Consider the following 16,985-nt stretch of genomic DNA (forward strand, 5'->3'; position numbering starts at 1 on the left):
TGCAGAACATGGACTACAAGATCAATAAACATTGTTGCATCAGCAGGCTTAAGGTTAAAAATAAAAAAAATTCACAGAAGTACCAGTATGTCCTCCCACGATCAGCTGGAAAAGCATGCTGGGAATTGTAATTTCATAACAGCTGGAGAGCCACAGATTGGCCAGGCCTGTACTAGAGAGTGAGAAGGAAACATTACCTGCCAATCATGTCCCAGTCTTTGTACACCGGTATGTTTGGCCGTACTTTGTTATTGTAAGGGCCAAAATGACAGTTAGGAGATCCAAACCATTCATCAAAACCATGCCTGAGGGGATGATATCTGGGTCTGTGGCCCAAGTGCCTATAAAAAAAGAGATTATGACTAGAAAAGGGCAGTAACACTTTGCAGACCAGCATTATTATTGTTATTATTATTAAGTTATTTATAAAGCGCACACATGTTATGCAGCACTTTACAGAGAATATTTACTCATTCACATCAGCTGATCCCGGGTGCTGGAGCTCACTTCACCGCTCCTTGCCCCCTGTTGTCCGTAGGTGACAGGCATCACCTTTTCCATGGGATCCACTCTCTGACACTGTGTTTACCAGCCCCGAGTCTGGAGACTCTCGTTACGGGTAGGTTGAATTTCTATTGCCGACTGTTGCCCCTGTGGAATGTTTTGCTGGCCGGGCTCCTATTAACTATTATATGTCCACTCGCTCAGCTGGTTCACTTCGGACTTCAATATATCAGCGAGTGGTCTCTTTGGTCTAAGGAGATGCGGATAACTTATGCTACTGGGAAAATTGTTTGCCATTTATATTGAATTATTATACCCAGTCATCAGCATTTAGAGGAACTTTGTCATCCACCTAAGGAACTTGTTTATTTTATATGTTCTTTTTATTTTCATTTTATTCAGGTTTAAGAGTGGTCTACTGTATCACTGCATTGTTATAAATTCATGTCCTGGGGAGCTGCAGTTCTAACAGGTCTATTGTTATTGCAATAAATATAATATATATTACATTTCTGGTTTGTTTTTATTGTCAAGTGATTATAGGCGCAGACACTAGTGTTTTTTATATTTTGGTCCTTTTTAGGGGAATTTCAGGCAGATATCCCTTTGTGTCAGCTGCCAATAACTCACTGTTGAATTCCTGTCGTTACATATGAGCGCTCCACCTTCTTTTATACTGGTACCTCCATGTAGCCTGAAACCTTTTCACTTCTACAGGGATTTTACCATTTGCCAATGATTTTACTGATGTATCCAGACTTCTTCAGCAGCTCGGGCAGCAGCACCTCAGAATCAGGAATTCCACCCACTATCTCTTGTGGAGTGTAAGCTGTGAAAAGAGAGTCAAACCTATTACCCTTATGTACAGGTTCTTAAGACAGCTGGATACAAAAGAATCAGTCATTTTATTATTTAAATGTCAGGTTCATAAACAGTAGAAAGGTTTGTAAAAAAAATACATGTGAAATATGATCCTTTCAGATTAAGTTAACACAGCACAAAAGACCATGCGTTGAAGGTTACACCTTCATGCAACTTTAATGTATTGGTTTGCAAATCATCTTTTGCAGATTTGACTGAAAATAGGTCTTTATGGCTTTCTTATGTAATTTTCACTAAAGCTGCCCATTCACTAGAAGACAGGCAAAAGACTGCATGATTACGATATTGTAATCGTGCTGTCGTTTCACAGTCTGTGATGCGTCTACACTGAACGAGCAGTCATTCAGTGTAGGAAACATCTTTCATCTGCTAACATTCTCAACCTGACATTATCGTCAGGTTGTCCAACATGTTTGCCCGATGACAGATGTCTAAAAGGACCAGCGGGAGCGTGCATCACTGGTCGTTTTAGACATTTTAGTGAACGATCTGCAAATGATTAATGAACGATTGAACGATAACAATATCGTTATCATTCAATCGCTCAATTTAATCGCCTAGTGGATGGGCAGCATAAGATATCATCCTACCAGAATAGATTATTGCAATTGGCTAGGAGTAAAACACAGCTTATCTGTACTCACTGTATAAAACTGTGCCCACAGATCTCCTTAAAGTTGTTTCACATGACAAACAAATGACCCTGCTTGGATGAGGTACCCATCTATACATACACAAAGGTGTGCAAATGATTACACTCAATGCCAGTTTTTAAAATTTTCATAGTTTTCCTGGCTTACTGGATAGATGCCTAGTATAGTGTAGGACCCCCTCTAGCCCGGCGAAGTGCAGCAACTATTTATTTATTATTATTTATTAACAGTTTCTTATATAGCGCAGCATATTCCGTTGCGCTTTACAATTGTCAACATTGATAGAACAAAACTGGGTAATAACAGACAGATATATAGGTAGGGAGGCCCTGCTCGCAAGCTTACAATCTATAGGGAAATAGGCAGTAATACACAAGGATAGGTGCTATATATTGCATCTTGGTCCAGCCACAATGCACAGTTTCTTGGTTGGCTGCATGATCCAGTCACACAGGAATGTCGGCCAAATGTCATGAGGATGTGAGAGAAAGACAATGTGTGAGGTTATGTGTGGACTGTAAAAGGGGATGTAATTAGATATGGTAACTATGAAGGTTGTGAGGGCGGTTCTGGGATCTGATAAGCTTGCCTGAAGAGGTGAGTTTTCAGGGATCGCTTGAAGGATTGGAGACTAGAGGAAAGTCGTATTTTGCGTGGTAAGGCATTCCATAGAGTGGGTGCAGCCCTAAGAAAGTCCTGTAACCGTGAGTGGGAGCAAGTAATGCATGGGGATGAGAGACGCAGATCTTGTGCTGAGCGGAGAGGTCGGGTAGGGCGATATTTTGAGATGAGTGAAGAGATGTATGTTGGTGTGGTTTGGTTAATAGCCTTATGTGTAAGTAAGAGTATTTTGTATTGAATACGGTAGAAAACCGGCAACCAATGGAGGGACTGACAGAGCGGGGCAGCAGACGATGAACGTTTGGCAAGGAAGATAAGCCTTGCAGCTGCATTCATAATTGATTGTAATGGCGATAGCCTGTTTTTGGGAAGACCAGTAAGAAGACTATTGCAATAGTTAAGGCGGGAAATAATAAGTGCATGGATTAGAGTTTTTGCAGTGTCTTGTGTGAGATATGGTCGAATTTTGGATATGTTTTTTAGATGTATGTAACATGATTTAGAGACAGATTGAATGTGGGTAACAAAGGACAGTTCAGAGTCAAGGATGACACCAAGGCAGCGAGCTTGTGGGGCAGGGTGGATTGTCGACTTGTCAACTGTGATAGAGAGATCATGTTGGTAACTGTTGTTAGCTGGTGGAAATATAATTAATTCTGTTTTAGAAATATTAAGTTTCAGTTGGCGAGATGACATCCAAGATGAAATTGCAGAAAGACATTCAGTGACACGGACTAGTACAGTTGGTGATAAATCTGGGGAAGATAGGTAGATTTGAGTATCATCCGCATACAGATGGTACTGAAATCCAAAAGAGCTGATTAGTTTGCCAAGAGAGGAGGTATAGATTGAGAATAACAGAGGCCCTAACACAGAGCCTTGAGGTACTCCAACTGATAGAGGTAGCGAAGAGGAGGCAGAATCAGAAAAACGAACAGTGAAAGAGCGATCAGATAGGTAGGAAGAGAACCAAGAAAGAGCAGTGTTCTTAAAACCCAGGGATTGTAGTGTTTATATGAGAAGAGAGTGGTCAACAGTGTCAAAAGCAGCAGAGAGATCTAGAAGAATTAGGAGTGAGTAATGGCCTTTAGCCTTGGCAGTGACCAGATCATTTACTACCTTAGTCAGTGCTGTCTCTGTGGAGTGTTGGGAACGGAAGCCAGACTGAAGTGGGTCCAATAGGTTGTGTGAGTTAAGAAAGTGTGTGAGGCGAGTGTAGACTAGTCTCTCAAGTAGCTTGGAGGGGCATGGGAGCTGGGAGATAGGACGGTAATTTGAGAGAGTGTTGGGGTCAGAATTTTGTTTTTTCAGAATAGGAGTAATCACTGCATGCTTGAACAGTGATGGAAAGATGCCAGTAGAGAGAGAGAGATTACAGATTTTCGTTAGGGTTGGGATAAGCACAGGAGACAGAGCTTTACTGATTTGTGAGGGTATAGGATCTAGAGAAGAGGTAATAGAGTAGGAGGATGAGAAGAGGGAAGATACTTCATCTTCATATGTGAGATCAAATGAAGAGAATGTGCCAGAGGATAAAGGTAGCGAATTGAGCAGGTCACTAGCTGAGGAAGAGCCTACCATTTCATTTCGGATCTCATCAATCTTGTCCCTAAAATAGGAAGCAAAATCTTGTGCACAGATAGTAGTAGGTGGTTTGGGTGAGGGAGGGGTAAGAAGCAGTTTAAATGTATTAAAAAGTCGCTTGGGGTTAGAGGCTTGAGCAGAGATAAGAGATTGGAAATATGTTTGTTTGGCAGTGTCCAGAGCAGTACGATAACTAGACGTGGCATTGATTCTACAAGTGGACAGAAGACCACTGGAGAGATGTTGACCCTTGTCGTCTGGATAGCTTTCCACAGCTCCCTGATATTTGTAGGTGTAGGGTCTTGGGTGCGAACGGACCTCTCCATAACATCCCATAAATGCTTGATTGGGTTCATGATGGGCAAACGTGATGGCCACACTATTTGTCAGAACTCTCAGGATGCTCATCAAAATAAAGCTGCATACACACAGTACGATCTGCGCAACCAACGATATCGCTGAACGATTTCCCTTGAACTTTCTGTAGTGCAGGACAAACGATATTAGATGTACACACTGATAGATATCTAAAATAGATATATTTTAGTGAAGTCATCCTGCCACATCTCTGAACATGCAAATCTTGATGAAATCGTCCAAGTTGGCCTGCATGTACGGACGACCATAGATATCATTATCGTCCATGCGGGAACGCGCATCGTTGGTCGTTGACTGCATAAAAATTAACGATTGATCATTGAACGATACTGTTATCGTTCATAGATATCGTACCGTGTATACGCACCTTATCAACAAGTTTTATCATTTACAACGAATGATAAAACCCGTTGCCTATGATAACGGTGCTCCAGCCAATCAGCTCCCAACTGTCATCTGCTTAAAATATGACAGCTGGAGCTGATTGGCTCAAGCACCATTTATCATACGCAACAAGTTTTATCACTCGTTGTAAATGATAAAACTTGTTGATAAATAGGCCCCTGATTCTGGACAACTTGGGAATGATGACACGGTGCATTATCCTGCTGGAATATTCCATCATTGTGGGGGCACATGATGTCCATGAAGGGCTTCAATAGTGGTTACCAGTAAATGACATGTTCAGGTGGACCAGTGGACCCAACCCATGCCATGTGAACACACCCCACATCATCATGGAAACACCACCAGTCTGCATGGTACCATCTTGACAACTGGGGTCCATGGCCTCATGGGGTCAGCACCACACACAAACCCTACTATCAGCCCTACCATCAGTGACTCATCGGACCACGCCACGTTACCTGTCCTCCAATGTCCAATTAGCAATGTCACAAGCCCAGGTGAGGCATTGTTTCCGGTGTCATAGTGTTAACAGGGGCACTCTGGTGGGTCTTCTGCTCCCATATCCCATGAAAGCGAAAGACCTCTGCACTGACCTGCTGGATAAGCGTCTGGTACCTCCTGCATTGAACGTGGATGTGATTTGAGCCAGTGTCACTTGTCTGTTACCACAGACAATTGTGGCCAGACGCCGCTTGTTACAATCATTAATCACTCCTTTTTGGCCACTGTGCTGTCCACGGTGGGTGGTAATGCCTTCCATGAGGTATTCCAAGTATACACATGACACTGTAGATCGAGGAAGGTTGAATGTCTGCAGAACTTCAGAAATGGAATGTCTCATCAATATATATATTTATTAGGGGTGTGCACCGGCCACTTTTCGTGTTTTGTGTTTTGGATCTGGATCTTTCTTCGTGTTTTGGATCTGGATTGGTTTTGCCAAAACCACCCTTCCGTGTTTTGGGTTCTGGGTTTTGTGTTTTGGATCTGTATTTTTTTTTTAAAAAGCATAAAAACAGCTAAAATCACAGAATTTGTAGGTTTTTCTGCTCCTATGCTATAATTAACCTCAATAACCTTAATTTCCACTCATTTCCAGTCTATTCTGAACACCTCACACCTCACAATAGTGTTTTTATGTCCAAAAGGTTGCACCGAGGTAGCTGGATGACTTTGCTAAGCGACACGAGTGGGCGGCACAAACACGTGACCCATCTAGACGTGAAACTGCAGTGGCAGACAGGATGGCAGTTTGAAAAACTAGGCCCCAAACTGTACATAATGCAAAGAAAAAAAAGAGGTGCAAGATGGAATTGTCCTTGGGCCCTCCCACCCACCTTTATGTTGTATAAACAGGACGTGCACACTTTAACAAACCAATCATTTCAGCGCCAGGGTCTGCCACACAACTGTGGCTGAAATGATTGGTTCGTTTGGGCCCCCACAAAACAAGCTGGCAATTAATCTGTCCCTGCACAAACTGGCTCTACGGAGGCAAGATGTCATCCTCATCCTCCTCATCCACCGATTCCTCACCCTCTTCAGTGTGTACATCCTCATCCTCACAGAGTATTAATTCGTCCCCGCTGGAATCCACAACCACAGGTCCCTCTGTACGTTCTGGAGGCTGGTCTCCCTGGAAGAGTTGATAATTCATTTTATGAACCTCATTTTCTCCACATTTTGTGGAAGCAACCTCCTACGCCTTTCGCTGACAAGGTTCCCGGCTGCACTAAACACTCTTTCGGAATACACACTGGAGGGGGGCCAACTCAGGTAAAATAGAGCCAGTTTGTACAGGGACCTCCAAATTGCTTCTTTTTCCTGCCAGTACAGGTACGGACTGTCTGACATGCCTACTTGGATGCTGTCACCGATGTAATCCTTTAACAGACAGACGCACGCTTGTCGCTGCTGCTTTGAGGATGCAAGTGCGGCTACAGCCCACACAATTCAGAAAGACAGAAAAAAAAAAGAAGTATATTTTTATTGTTTGTGGAGCGCACTTTGAGGGTTACACCACCCTTTAACAGACAGACGCACGCTTGTCGCTGCTGCTTTGAGGATGCAAGTGCGGCTACAGCCCACACAATTCACAAAGACAGAAAAAAGAAGAATATTTTTATTGTTTGTGTAGCACACTTTGAGGGTGTCACCACCCTTTAACAGACAGTCGCACGCTTGTCGCTGCTGCTTTGAGGACAGTATCATATGCAGTGACAGTAGACTTGTCAGAAATTGTTGGCACGTCCTTCAGTCCGGACCAGATGTCCAAACCAGCCCTTGACTTATGACACAGGCGCACGCTTGGCGCTGCTACTATGTTGATGCACGTGCGGCTACATCGCACACAAGTCACAAACACATTAAAAAAATAGTTTTTTATTTTTTGGAGCACTTTTAGGGTTACACCACCCTTTAACAGACAGACGCACGCTTGTCGCTGCTGCTTTGAGGATGCAAGTGCGGCTACAGCCCACACAATTCACAAAGACAGAAAAAAGAAGAATATTTTTATTGTTTGTGTAGCACACTTTGAGGGTGTCACCACCCTTTAACAGACAGACGCACGCTTGTCGCTGCTGCTTTAAGGATGCAGGTGCGGCTACAGCCCACACATTTCACAAAGACAGAAAAAAAAAGAAGAATATTTTTATTGTTTGTGTAGCACACTTTGAGGGTGTCACCACCCTTTAACAGACAGACGCACGCTTGTCGCTGCTGCTTTAAGGATGCAGGTGCGGCTACAGCCCACACATTTCACAAAGACCGAAAAAAAAAGAACAATATTTTTATTGTTTGTGTAGCACACTTTGAGGGTGTCACCACCCTTTAACAGACAGACGCACGCTTGTCGCTGCTGCTTTGAGGATGCAGGTGGAATCTAGACGGGATTTGGAACCTGGGACACACTACCTCCATCAATTGTCTAAATCCCACTGCACTAATGGCGGATACCGGACGCACGTCTAACACCAACATAGCAGTCAAGGCCTCAGTTATACGTTTTGCTTCAGGATGACTGCTGTCGTACTTCATCCTCATCGCTAGGGACTGTTGGAGGGTCAATTGTTTAGTAAAAGTAGTGATGTTCCTACTTCCTCTCTGGGATGATGAACAACTCCCAGCAGCAGCAACAGCACTAGGAGGAAGTGGTTCTTGATCTTTCCCTATTTTATTTTTATCAGAGAAAGTTTGGTCCTCCATTTATGTTATATTGATATATACGTGCGGCTAAAGCGCACACAAACACAGAAAATATTTTTTTATTTTTGCTGGAGAGTAGTGCACTTTGTGGGTTACACCACCCTTTAAGAAATGAGCCAGCCGGCTCTTTACTTATGGGACACAGGCGCACGCTTGGCGCTGCTCCTTTGTTGATGCACGTGCAGCCACAGTGCACACAAGTCACAAACACAGAAAATATATATTTTTTTGGTTTGGACTGGAGTGTACTTTGGGGGTTACAGCACCCTTTAACGGTCAAGCCAGCCGGCCCTTTACTTATGACACAGGCGCACGCTTGGCACTACTTTGTTGATGCACGTGCGGCTACTGCGCACACAATTCACAAACACAGAAAATATATATTTTCTTGTTTCGGAGTGTACTTTGGGGGTTACAGCACCCTTTAACGGTCAAGCCAGCCGGCCCTTTACTTATGACACAGGCGCACGCTTGGCACTACTTTGTTGATGCACGTGCGGCTACTGCGCACACAATTCACAAACACAGAAAATAATTTTTTTTTTGGTTTGGACTGGAGTGTACTTTGGGGGTTACAGCACCCTTTAACGGTCAAGCCAGCCGGCCCTTTACTTATGACACAGGCGCACGCTTGGCACTACTTTGTTGATGCACGTGCGGCTACTGCGCACACAATTCACAAACACAGAAAATATATATTTTCTTGTTTCGGAGTGTACTTTGGGGGTTACAGCACCCTTTAACGGTCAAGCCAGCCGGCCCTTTACTTATGACACAGGCGCACGCTTCGCACTACTTTGTTGATGCACGTGCGGCTACTGCGCACACAATTCACAAACACAGAAAATATATATTTTTTTGGTTTGGAGTGTACTTTGGGGGTTACAGCACCCTTTAACGGTCAAGCCAGCCGGCCCTTTACTTATGACACAGGCGCACGCTTGGCACTACTTTGTTGATGCACGTGCGGCTACTGCGCACACAATTCACAAACACAGAAAATAATTTTTTTTTTGGTTTGGACTGGAGTGTACTTTGGGGGTTACAGCACCCTTTAATGGTCAAGCCAGCTGGCCCTTTACTTATGACACAGGCGCACGCTTGGCACTACTTTGTTGATGCACGTGCGGCTACTGCGCACACAATTCACAAACACAGAAAATAATTTATTTTTTGGTTTGGACTGGAGTGTACTTTGGGGGTTACAGCACCCTTTAACGGTCAAGCCAGCCGGCCCTTTACTTATGACACAGGCGCACGCTTGGCACTACTTTGTTGATGCACGTGCGGCTACTGTGCACACAATTCACAAACACAGAAAATAATTTTTTTTTTGGTTTGGACTGGAGTGTACTTTGGGGGTTACAGCACCCTTTAACGGTCAAGCCAGCCGGCCCTTTACTTATGACACAGGCGCACGCTTGGCACTACTTTGTTGATGCACGTGCGGCTACTGCGCACACAATTCACAAACACAGAAAATATATATTTTCTTGTTTCGGAGTGTACTTTGGGGGTTACAGCACCCTTTAACGGTCAAGCCAGCCGGCCCTTTACTTATGACACAGGCGCACGCTTGGCACTACTTTGTTGATGCACGTGCGGCTACTGCGCACACAATTCACAAACACAGAAAATAATTTTTTTTTTGGTTTGGACTGGAGTGTACTTTGGGGGTTACAGCACCCTTTAACGGTCAAGCCAGCCGGCCCTTTACTTATGACACAGGCGCACGCTTGGCACTACTTTGTTGATGCACGTGCGGCTACTGCGCACACAATTCACAAACACAGAAAATATATATTTTCTTGTTTCGGAGTGTACTTTGGGGGTTACAGCACCCTTTAACGGTCAAGCCAGCCGGCCCTTTACTTATGACACAGGCGCACGCTTCGCACTACTTTGTTGATGCACGTGCGGCTACTGCGCACACAATTCACAAACACAGAAAATATATATTTTTTTGGTTTGGAGTGTACTTTGGGGGTTACAGCACCCTTTAACGGTCAAGCCAGCCGGCCCTTTACTTATGACACAGGCGCACGCTTGGCACTACTTTGTTGATGCACGTGCGGCTACTGCGCACACAATTCACAAACACAGAAAATAATTTTTTTTTTGGTTTGGACTGGAGTGTACTTTGGGGGTTACAGCACCCTTTAATGGTCAAGCCAGCTGGCCCTTTACTTATGACACAGGCGCACGCTTGGCACTACTTTGTTGATGCACGTGCGGCTACTGCGCACACAATTCACAAACACAGAAAATAATTTATTTTTTGGTTTGGACTGGAGTGTACTTTGGGGGTTACAGCACCCTTTAACGGTCAAGCCAGCCGGCCCTTTACTTATGACACAGGCGCACGCTTGGCACTACTTTGTTGATGCACGTGCGGCTACTGTGCACACAATTCACAAACACAGAAAATAATTTTTTTTTTGGTTTGGACTGGAGTGTACTTTGGGGGTTACAGCACCCTTTAACGGTCAAGCCAGCCGGCCCTTTACTTATGACACAGGCGCACGCTTGGCACTACTTTGTTGATGCACGTGCGGCTACTGCGCACACAATTCACAAACACAGAAAATTATTTTTTTTTTGGTTTGGACTGGAGTTTACTTTGGGGGTTACAGCACCCTTTAACAGTCAAGCCAGCCGGCCCTTTACTTATGACACAGGCGCACGCTTGGCACTACTTTGTTGATGCACGTGCGGCTACTGTGCACACAATTCACAAACACAGAAAATAATTTTTTTTTTGGTTTGGACTGGAGTGTACTTTGGGGGTTACAGCACCCTTTAACGGTCAAGCCAGCCGGCTCTTTACTTATGACACAGGCGCACGCTTGGCACTACTTTGTTGATGCACGTGCGGCTACTGCGCACACAATTCACAAACACAGAAAATATATTATTTTTTTAGCACTTGGGGGGAGCACCCCTGATGGACAGAGCACCCCCTGGACAACACTACAGCACCCCTTTAGGACTGGGACACTGCACAGGACTTTGGAGTGGACACAGCCCCTATGGAGAACTGACTGCACAACACAGTCCAGCCAGCCCCTATGGACTTTGAAGTAGTGGATACAGCCCCTATTAACAACAGCAGCACAGCACAACACAGCCAGCCCCTATGGACTTTGAAGTAGTGGACAACAGCAGCACTACACTACACTACACAGCCCAGCCAGCCCTAACTCCCACCCTCCTTGTTCACTGTGCACAGCCGAGTGAGAAAATGGCGCCGACGCGGGTACCTTATATAGGATCCAAAACCTGCGAGACTCAGAAGGCGGGATGATGACGTTTTGCCTCGATTTCAGATCCGATTCAGGCGGGAAAAGTCGAGTCTGACTCGGATCGGACTCGGATCGGCTCGGGGGGGTTCGGATTTCAGAAATCCGAACCCGCTCACCCCTAATATATATAGTAATCACTGTCAGGCGGCACTCGCATGTAGAAAACTACCATGATGACGATGCATTAAAGAAGCATCAAAACATTGGCGTAATACCCTGTGTATGTGATTTATTATAGTAATACCTGAGTGCCGCCGTGCTTTGGAGGGAGGGAGGGGGAGAGGGAGAGGGAGGGGGAGAGAGGGGTATATATATATATATATATATATATGTGTATAGGCGTAGTCCAGCATTCACAATCAAGTGTGTTTATATCACACACAGAACGGCATACCATACCCCATATCCACAGGATGAAGTTAAACTCTCTGATGTTAAGAATACTGATGCTGTGACAGAGGTTTTACATAAAACATTGGCAAATTAATTTGGTATGCCTAAATAAAAACTGATTAATATTGCAACTTCAAACAAAGTCTGGAGAGTGTCTTCCTTTCAACACCTGATGATACTATTATATATATATATACACATACAACAAACAGAGCAGGCCGGCACTCAATTGGAATGGAATAGCAGCTTGCCTCGGTGCCTCCAGCCACAAGATACAATCAATCCAAAATACAGTAGTGGCACTCGCAGGGCTAATCATCCAGGATACAGACGGTGTACTGACACCAAATCATTAACCTGTATACACGTGTGCCAGGTCAACGTTTCATTTTTATTACAAAGAAATTTTTGTAATAAAAATGAAACGTTGACCTGACACACGTGTATACAGGTTATTGATTTGGTGTCAGTACACCGTCTGTATCCTGGATGATTAGCCCTGCGAGTGCCACTACTGTATTTTGGATTGATTATAAAGCGCTGCGGAATATGTGTGCGCTATAAAAATAACTGGTAATAAATAATAAATAATATATACATACATAAGCACACTACCTCCGTTAATGTGGACAATGTACAGTAAGTAAATTTAATTTGATAGTAGCAGAAGGGGAAAATAGTGGCATGGGACAATTTAACCCTGTGTATTAGAGCGTGTATGTATGCATACATCATAAGGCGATGCGGTCATAATCCTGACCGCAGGGATTCCAGCATTCAGAATGCTGATGCCAGAATCCCAAGGGTAAGTACTGGGGTTAGAGGGAGGGTTAGGGATTAGGCAATAGGGGGAGGGTTAGGTTTAGGTTTAGGTTGCGGGGAGCGAGGGTTAAGTTTAGGCACTAGGGGAGAGGTTAGGTTTAGGCTACGGGGAGGGCGAGTTAGGGTGAGTGGTTAGGTTAGGCTTACTTACCTCTACGCGTCGGGATTGTAACCTGGTTGGGATGCCGGCGTCGGTATCCTGACCGGCAGGATCCTAAGCGCCGGCATCCCGTACCCAACCCCATCATAAGGAGTAATGTATGCTGTGGCTATAGAATACAAAATGAAGAATTCATATACATATACACATGGGGGTGGAAAATGACAGCCAGGAGGACAAAGCAATATATTTTGTAAAGGCTGCTGTGGTGCTTTGTACGTTCATAAATTAAAATGGTCTGAAGGTGGAATGTCCTGTTAAATAGGAGGTCGGGAAATATAATACAATGCCAAACATTTGAACATCCTCCTTGGAAACAGAGGGCCTGATTCAGAGCTGGAGCTGGACGCTCTGACAGAGCGCTCGCTCTGAATCAGGGCCGGCCCTCTGGTTTTTCAGAACGGCCTGCTGGCCACTCGCAAAGCTGTGAGTGACCACCCACAGCTATAGTGAGCGGCCATGATGATGGTCACGATGGTCAAGACCATCGCGCCCATCGGGCTTGCAACGAGACCCTTGTGGTAGGGTCTCGTTGCCGCAAGCCCAAGAGTGCTTTTGGCTCTAACAGAGCCGAAAGCACTCCCACTGACATCGACAGCACGCCCCTCACTCAACATCGACAGCACGCCCCCTTTGGTACGAGACCCGGAGCGACGGTTTGCCCGTCGCTATCCGGGTTTCGCACATGCGCAAGACAGAGCCGGCTCCGTTGTGCGCATGCGTACTGGGCCACCATCGACCCGCTTGCGAGCGTGTAGCGCTCGTGAGCAGGTCTGAATCAGGCCCCGAGATCAGTACATAGAAGTCAGCACAACAGGCTCACCAACATCAATAAGTAATAAATAGAATATCTTACATATGATACTTTACATTCACATTTCTCTATCGCCACACATGCACACTACCAGGTAGCAAGGTGTTATATAGCACCTCAGCATTACAATGGTCAAAAAAGTGCATCAATAAGAATGCAAAGTGAGCAATTGCAATAAAAGTTCTTCTCACCATTCCTGGCGTGGCCGTTTGTTGTATAAAACCCGTTCCGTATGGGAAGACGGCCGGTTAGTAAGGATGCTCTTGCTGTACAATACAAAGAATAATCATACTGTAACTGAATAGGGTCCACAAATGACTAAATTAAAATAAAGACAAACTGCTTGAAACTGAGTGCATGCATTTTAGAAATAAATAATCTCTATGAGTTAGATTTACTAAAGCTTCCAAAAGGATGGTGGTGGTGTCCAGAGCAACCAATTATATTTTAGCTATCATTACTCTATTGGTTCCTAGAAAAATGATAGACCGAATCTGATAGGTTGCTATGGTAAACACTACCATTTTTAGAAGCTTTAGTAAACCTACCATCAATCCCTCTAAAGGTGCGCATCTACTTACAGACATACCAACGACAGCACGATTACGACATTGTAATCGCGCAGGCATTTCCAAATCTGTGCTGTGCCTACACTGAACGATCAGTCGTTCAGTGTAGGCACATCAATCATCCCCTAACATGCTCAACCTGACGTTATCGTCAGGTTGACCAGCATGTTCGGGCGATGATTGATATCGGAAACGACCAGCGGGAGCGTGCATCGTTGGTCGTTTCCGACATTAATGTACGCGATTCATGCATGATTTGCAAACGATTGAACGATAACAACGTCGTTATTGTTCAATCACCTGATAAAATCGGAAGTGGATACGCACCTTTAGAAGTTTATTTACAAAGTCACTTCTGTTTGTGTTTATGCCCGATAATTAAAAAAGCAGTGCTTTTACTAGGCAAGACACGGCTAGCGAAAGCATTGCCCTTTTAGTTATCGGGCAAACAGAAATGTCAGGTATTTATTATTACTACTACTTGTCTTCAATCATAGTCTATGGCTTGCATGATATCCTGCTCACAAAATGTATAGAAAATATAAAGCAAAAGTTAAATTTCATCTGAAGCGTTTATAGCACATACTGTACACTTACATGGGGAGCACAGAGGATTTGCTGTGTAGAAATCTGGAAACAGAATCCCCTCTGAGGCCATCTTATCCAAATTAGGGGTCTCTTTAGAGGGTTCACCAAACACACCGAGATCTCCCCATCCCATCTACATCAAAAGCACAATTTATTAGTGTCCTTTAAATAGTTTTGATGACAAACTTTCTGCCAATCATGCAGTTAAGCTGGGTACATGCTGACAGATATATTGGCTGATCAATTGATAGGCCAATATATCTGGTGACCATCGGCCAGTGTTTACCAGCGATATGTCTTTAGACGACATTGTTCATAGACATATTGCGTCGGCAGTGCTGCACAGCCAATGGCAGATATATCTGTCCATAGGGCAATTTGTACGGGGGGTCCACATGCAGCAGAGGCCGCAGGGAGGGGGGGCGGGACACGTCCCCTGGCCAGAAGCAGATGATGGTTATTCAGTGTGTATCACTCGATCTGCAGATATATCTGTGCAGTGTGTACCCAACTTTAAAGGATTGAATAGAAAAATTACACTTGCAGTTATTTTGGGATAATTATAGGTGCATCTTCCATCCTGCACAGCAGGAGTGTAGAGAGAGAATAACTCACTGCAGAGTTTCCCAAACTCTCCCATTACAGTTCAGGTTTTAAGAATATCCATGCTTGAGCACAGATGACTTAATTAGTATCTTCTCAGTCAATTTGATTTAAACATCTGGACTTAAGCATGGATATCCTTAAAACCTGGACTATAATGGCAGAGTTTGGGAAACTATGGCTTACTGAATAGAATGTGATGCAGAAGGCACTCTGAGGGTAAGCAAAACAAACAAAAAGAATGGTTAACTGTATAGAATCTGGAAGCAGGCCAGAGGGTAGATTCTAAAGCACAATAAATACACGCACTTCACGATCTGGTGTACAATCGCCCGATATATTATTCCCCCGCCACATCCAGAAGCATGGTGTCGGCCACCGGACCTTGAGATCTGCCTGCACTGGAGGCAGATCTCAAGAGGTGATGAAGGACGCACAGGAGCGTCCAATAGCGCGTACGTACACACTTGATGGGGCGATTTGTCATGCTGATTTGCCTCAAAATGACAAATCATCCAATATATATTGTCTAGTGTGTACCCAGCTTACGAGGAGTGTTTTCAAAGACGGCAAACATTGTCGGCTTTGACTGATGGTTTTAAAATGGCAATAAAAATAAATGCTAAACAAGCATGATGTAGCATTTATTTCTATTGGCATTTTGAAACCATGGGACAATGATCTACCTCCTGGTTGGAAGTAACAGTAGCCCTATTCCCAGTTTCTTTACAGTTAATCTAAGCCTTCATGCCCACATAGGACCTTTACTGTGAAAGACTGTAGACCTATTCCTAATGTCAATTGTTCATACACCAATGCAATTCACATTGGAACAAAATGCATACATAAGCTGCATTCAAAATAATTGGTTACAAGTATCAAGACAAATATGGAATAAAGAAGACTGGGAATATTTAAATATAGAAGACCGACCATCAATGTCGTTGCCAGATTGGGGTCAGGGTGGACCTAGCTAACTCCCCTCCTTACTTATCTTCCATCACCAAAATAGTGATACAGCTTCATTATATGTAATACCTCAGTCACACATAACACATCTATTCTCCAAAATCGTACCACTAGGGCCCCATGTAGTCTGCATACAATGTAGTTTTAAAGTGTCAAACGCATTGGATTAAAATAACCATAAACAATGACATTACACAGACATAAAAGCGAGTAATGCAATAAACTGTTACATGGGTGTAAGCTGTGCTGCACTCAACGCTCACGGTAATCTCACTGCAAGAAAAAGTTATTAGACTGACAACTAGACAATATCCCAGCCCACCCTGTATACTCACATCATCCATCAACAGCAGAATAATATTGGGACGGGTCCCGTTGGTTCCCAGAACGGTTCTGAGAAGACAGAGAGCAGCTACAGTCCACACAGGAGACATGGTAGTAATTTAGTTATAGCAGCTAGAAGTTCCCCTCGTTCTGTTACACTAACTTAGTTTTACAGTGACAGTCATGTGACTGCTGCAGTCCCAA

At 44.1% G+C, this 16,985-nt stretch overlaps 1 protein-coding gene across 3 annotated transcripts in view; it reads right to left on the reverse strand.

The window, feature by feature from the left end:
• GALNS (galactosamine (N-acetyl)-6-sulfatase) overlaps window positions 1–16,961 on the reverse strand; it is a 53,044-nt gene extending 36,083 nt beyond the window's left edge. For all 3 annotated transcript variants that reach the window (XM_088460795.1, XM_088460796.1, XM_088460797.1), the window contains exons 1-5: window positions 16,793–16,961; window positions 14,895–15,018; window positions 13,920–13,994; window positions 1,231–1,333; window positions 198–341 (exon numbers count right to left, since the gene is read on the reverse strand). In XM_088460795.1, coding sequence (XP_088316921.1) covers window positions 198–341; window positions 1,231–1,333; window positions 13,920–13,994; window positions 14,895–15,018; window positions 16,793–16,891 — 545 coding nt within the window. In that variant the 5' untranslated portion in view covers window positions 16,892–16,961. The remainder of the gene's footprint in view (window positions 1–197; window positions 342–1,230; window positions 1,334–13,919; window positions 13,995–14,894; window positions 15,019–16,792) is intronic.
• Between the last annotated feature and the right edge of the window lie 24 nt (window positions 16,962–16,985).

Source organism: Taudactylus pleione, unplaced genomic scaffold (assembly GCF_031769625.1).
Source record: "Taudactylus pleione unplaced genomic scaffold, aTauple2 ptg000985l, whole genome shotgun sequence".
Classification (NCBI taxonomy): Eukaryota; Metazoa; Chordata; class Amphibia; order Anura; family Myobatrachidae; genus Taudactylus; species Taudactylus pleione.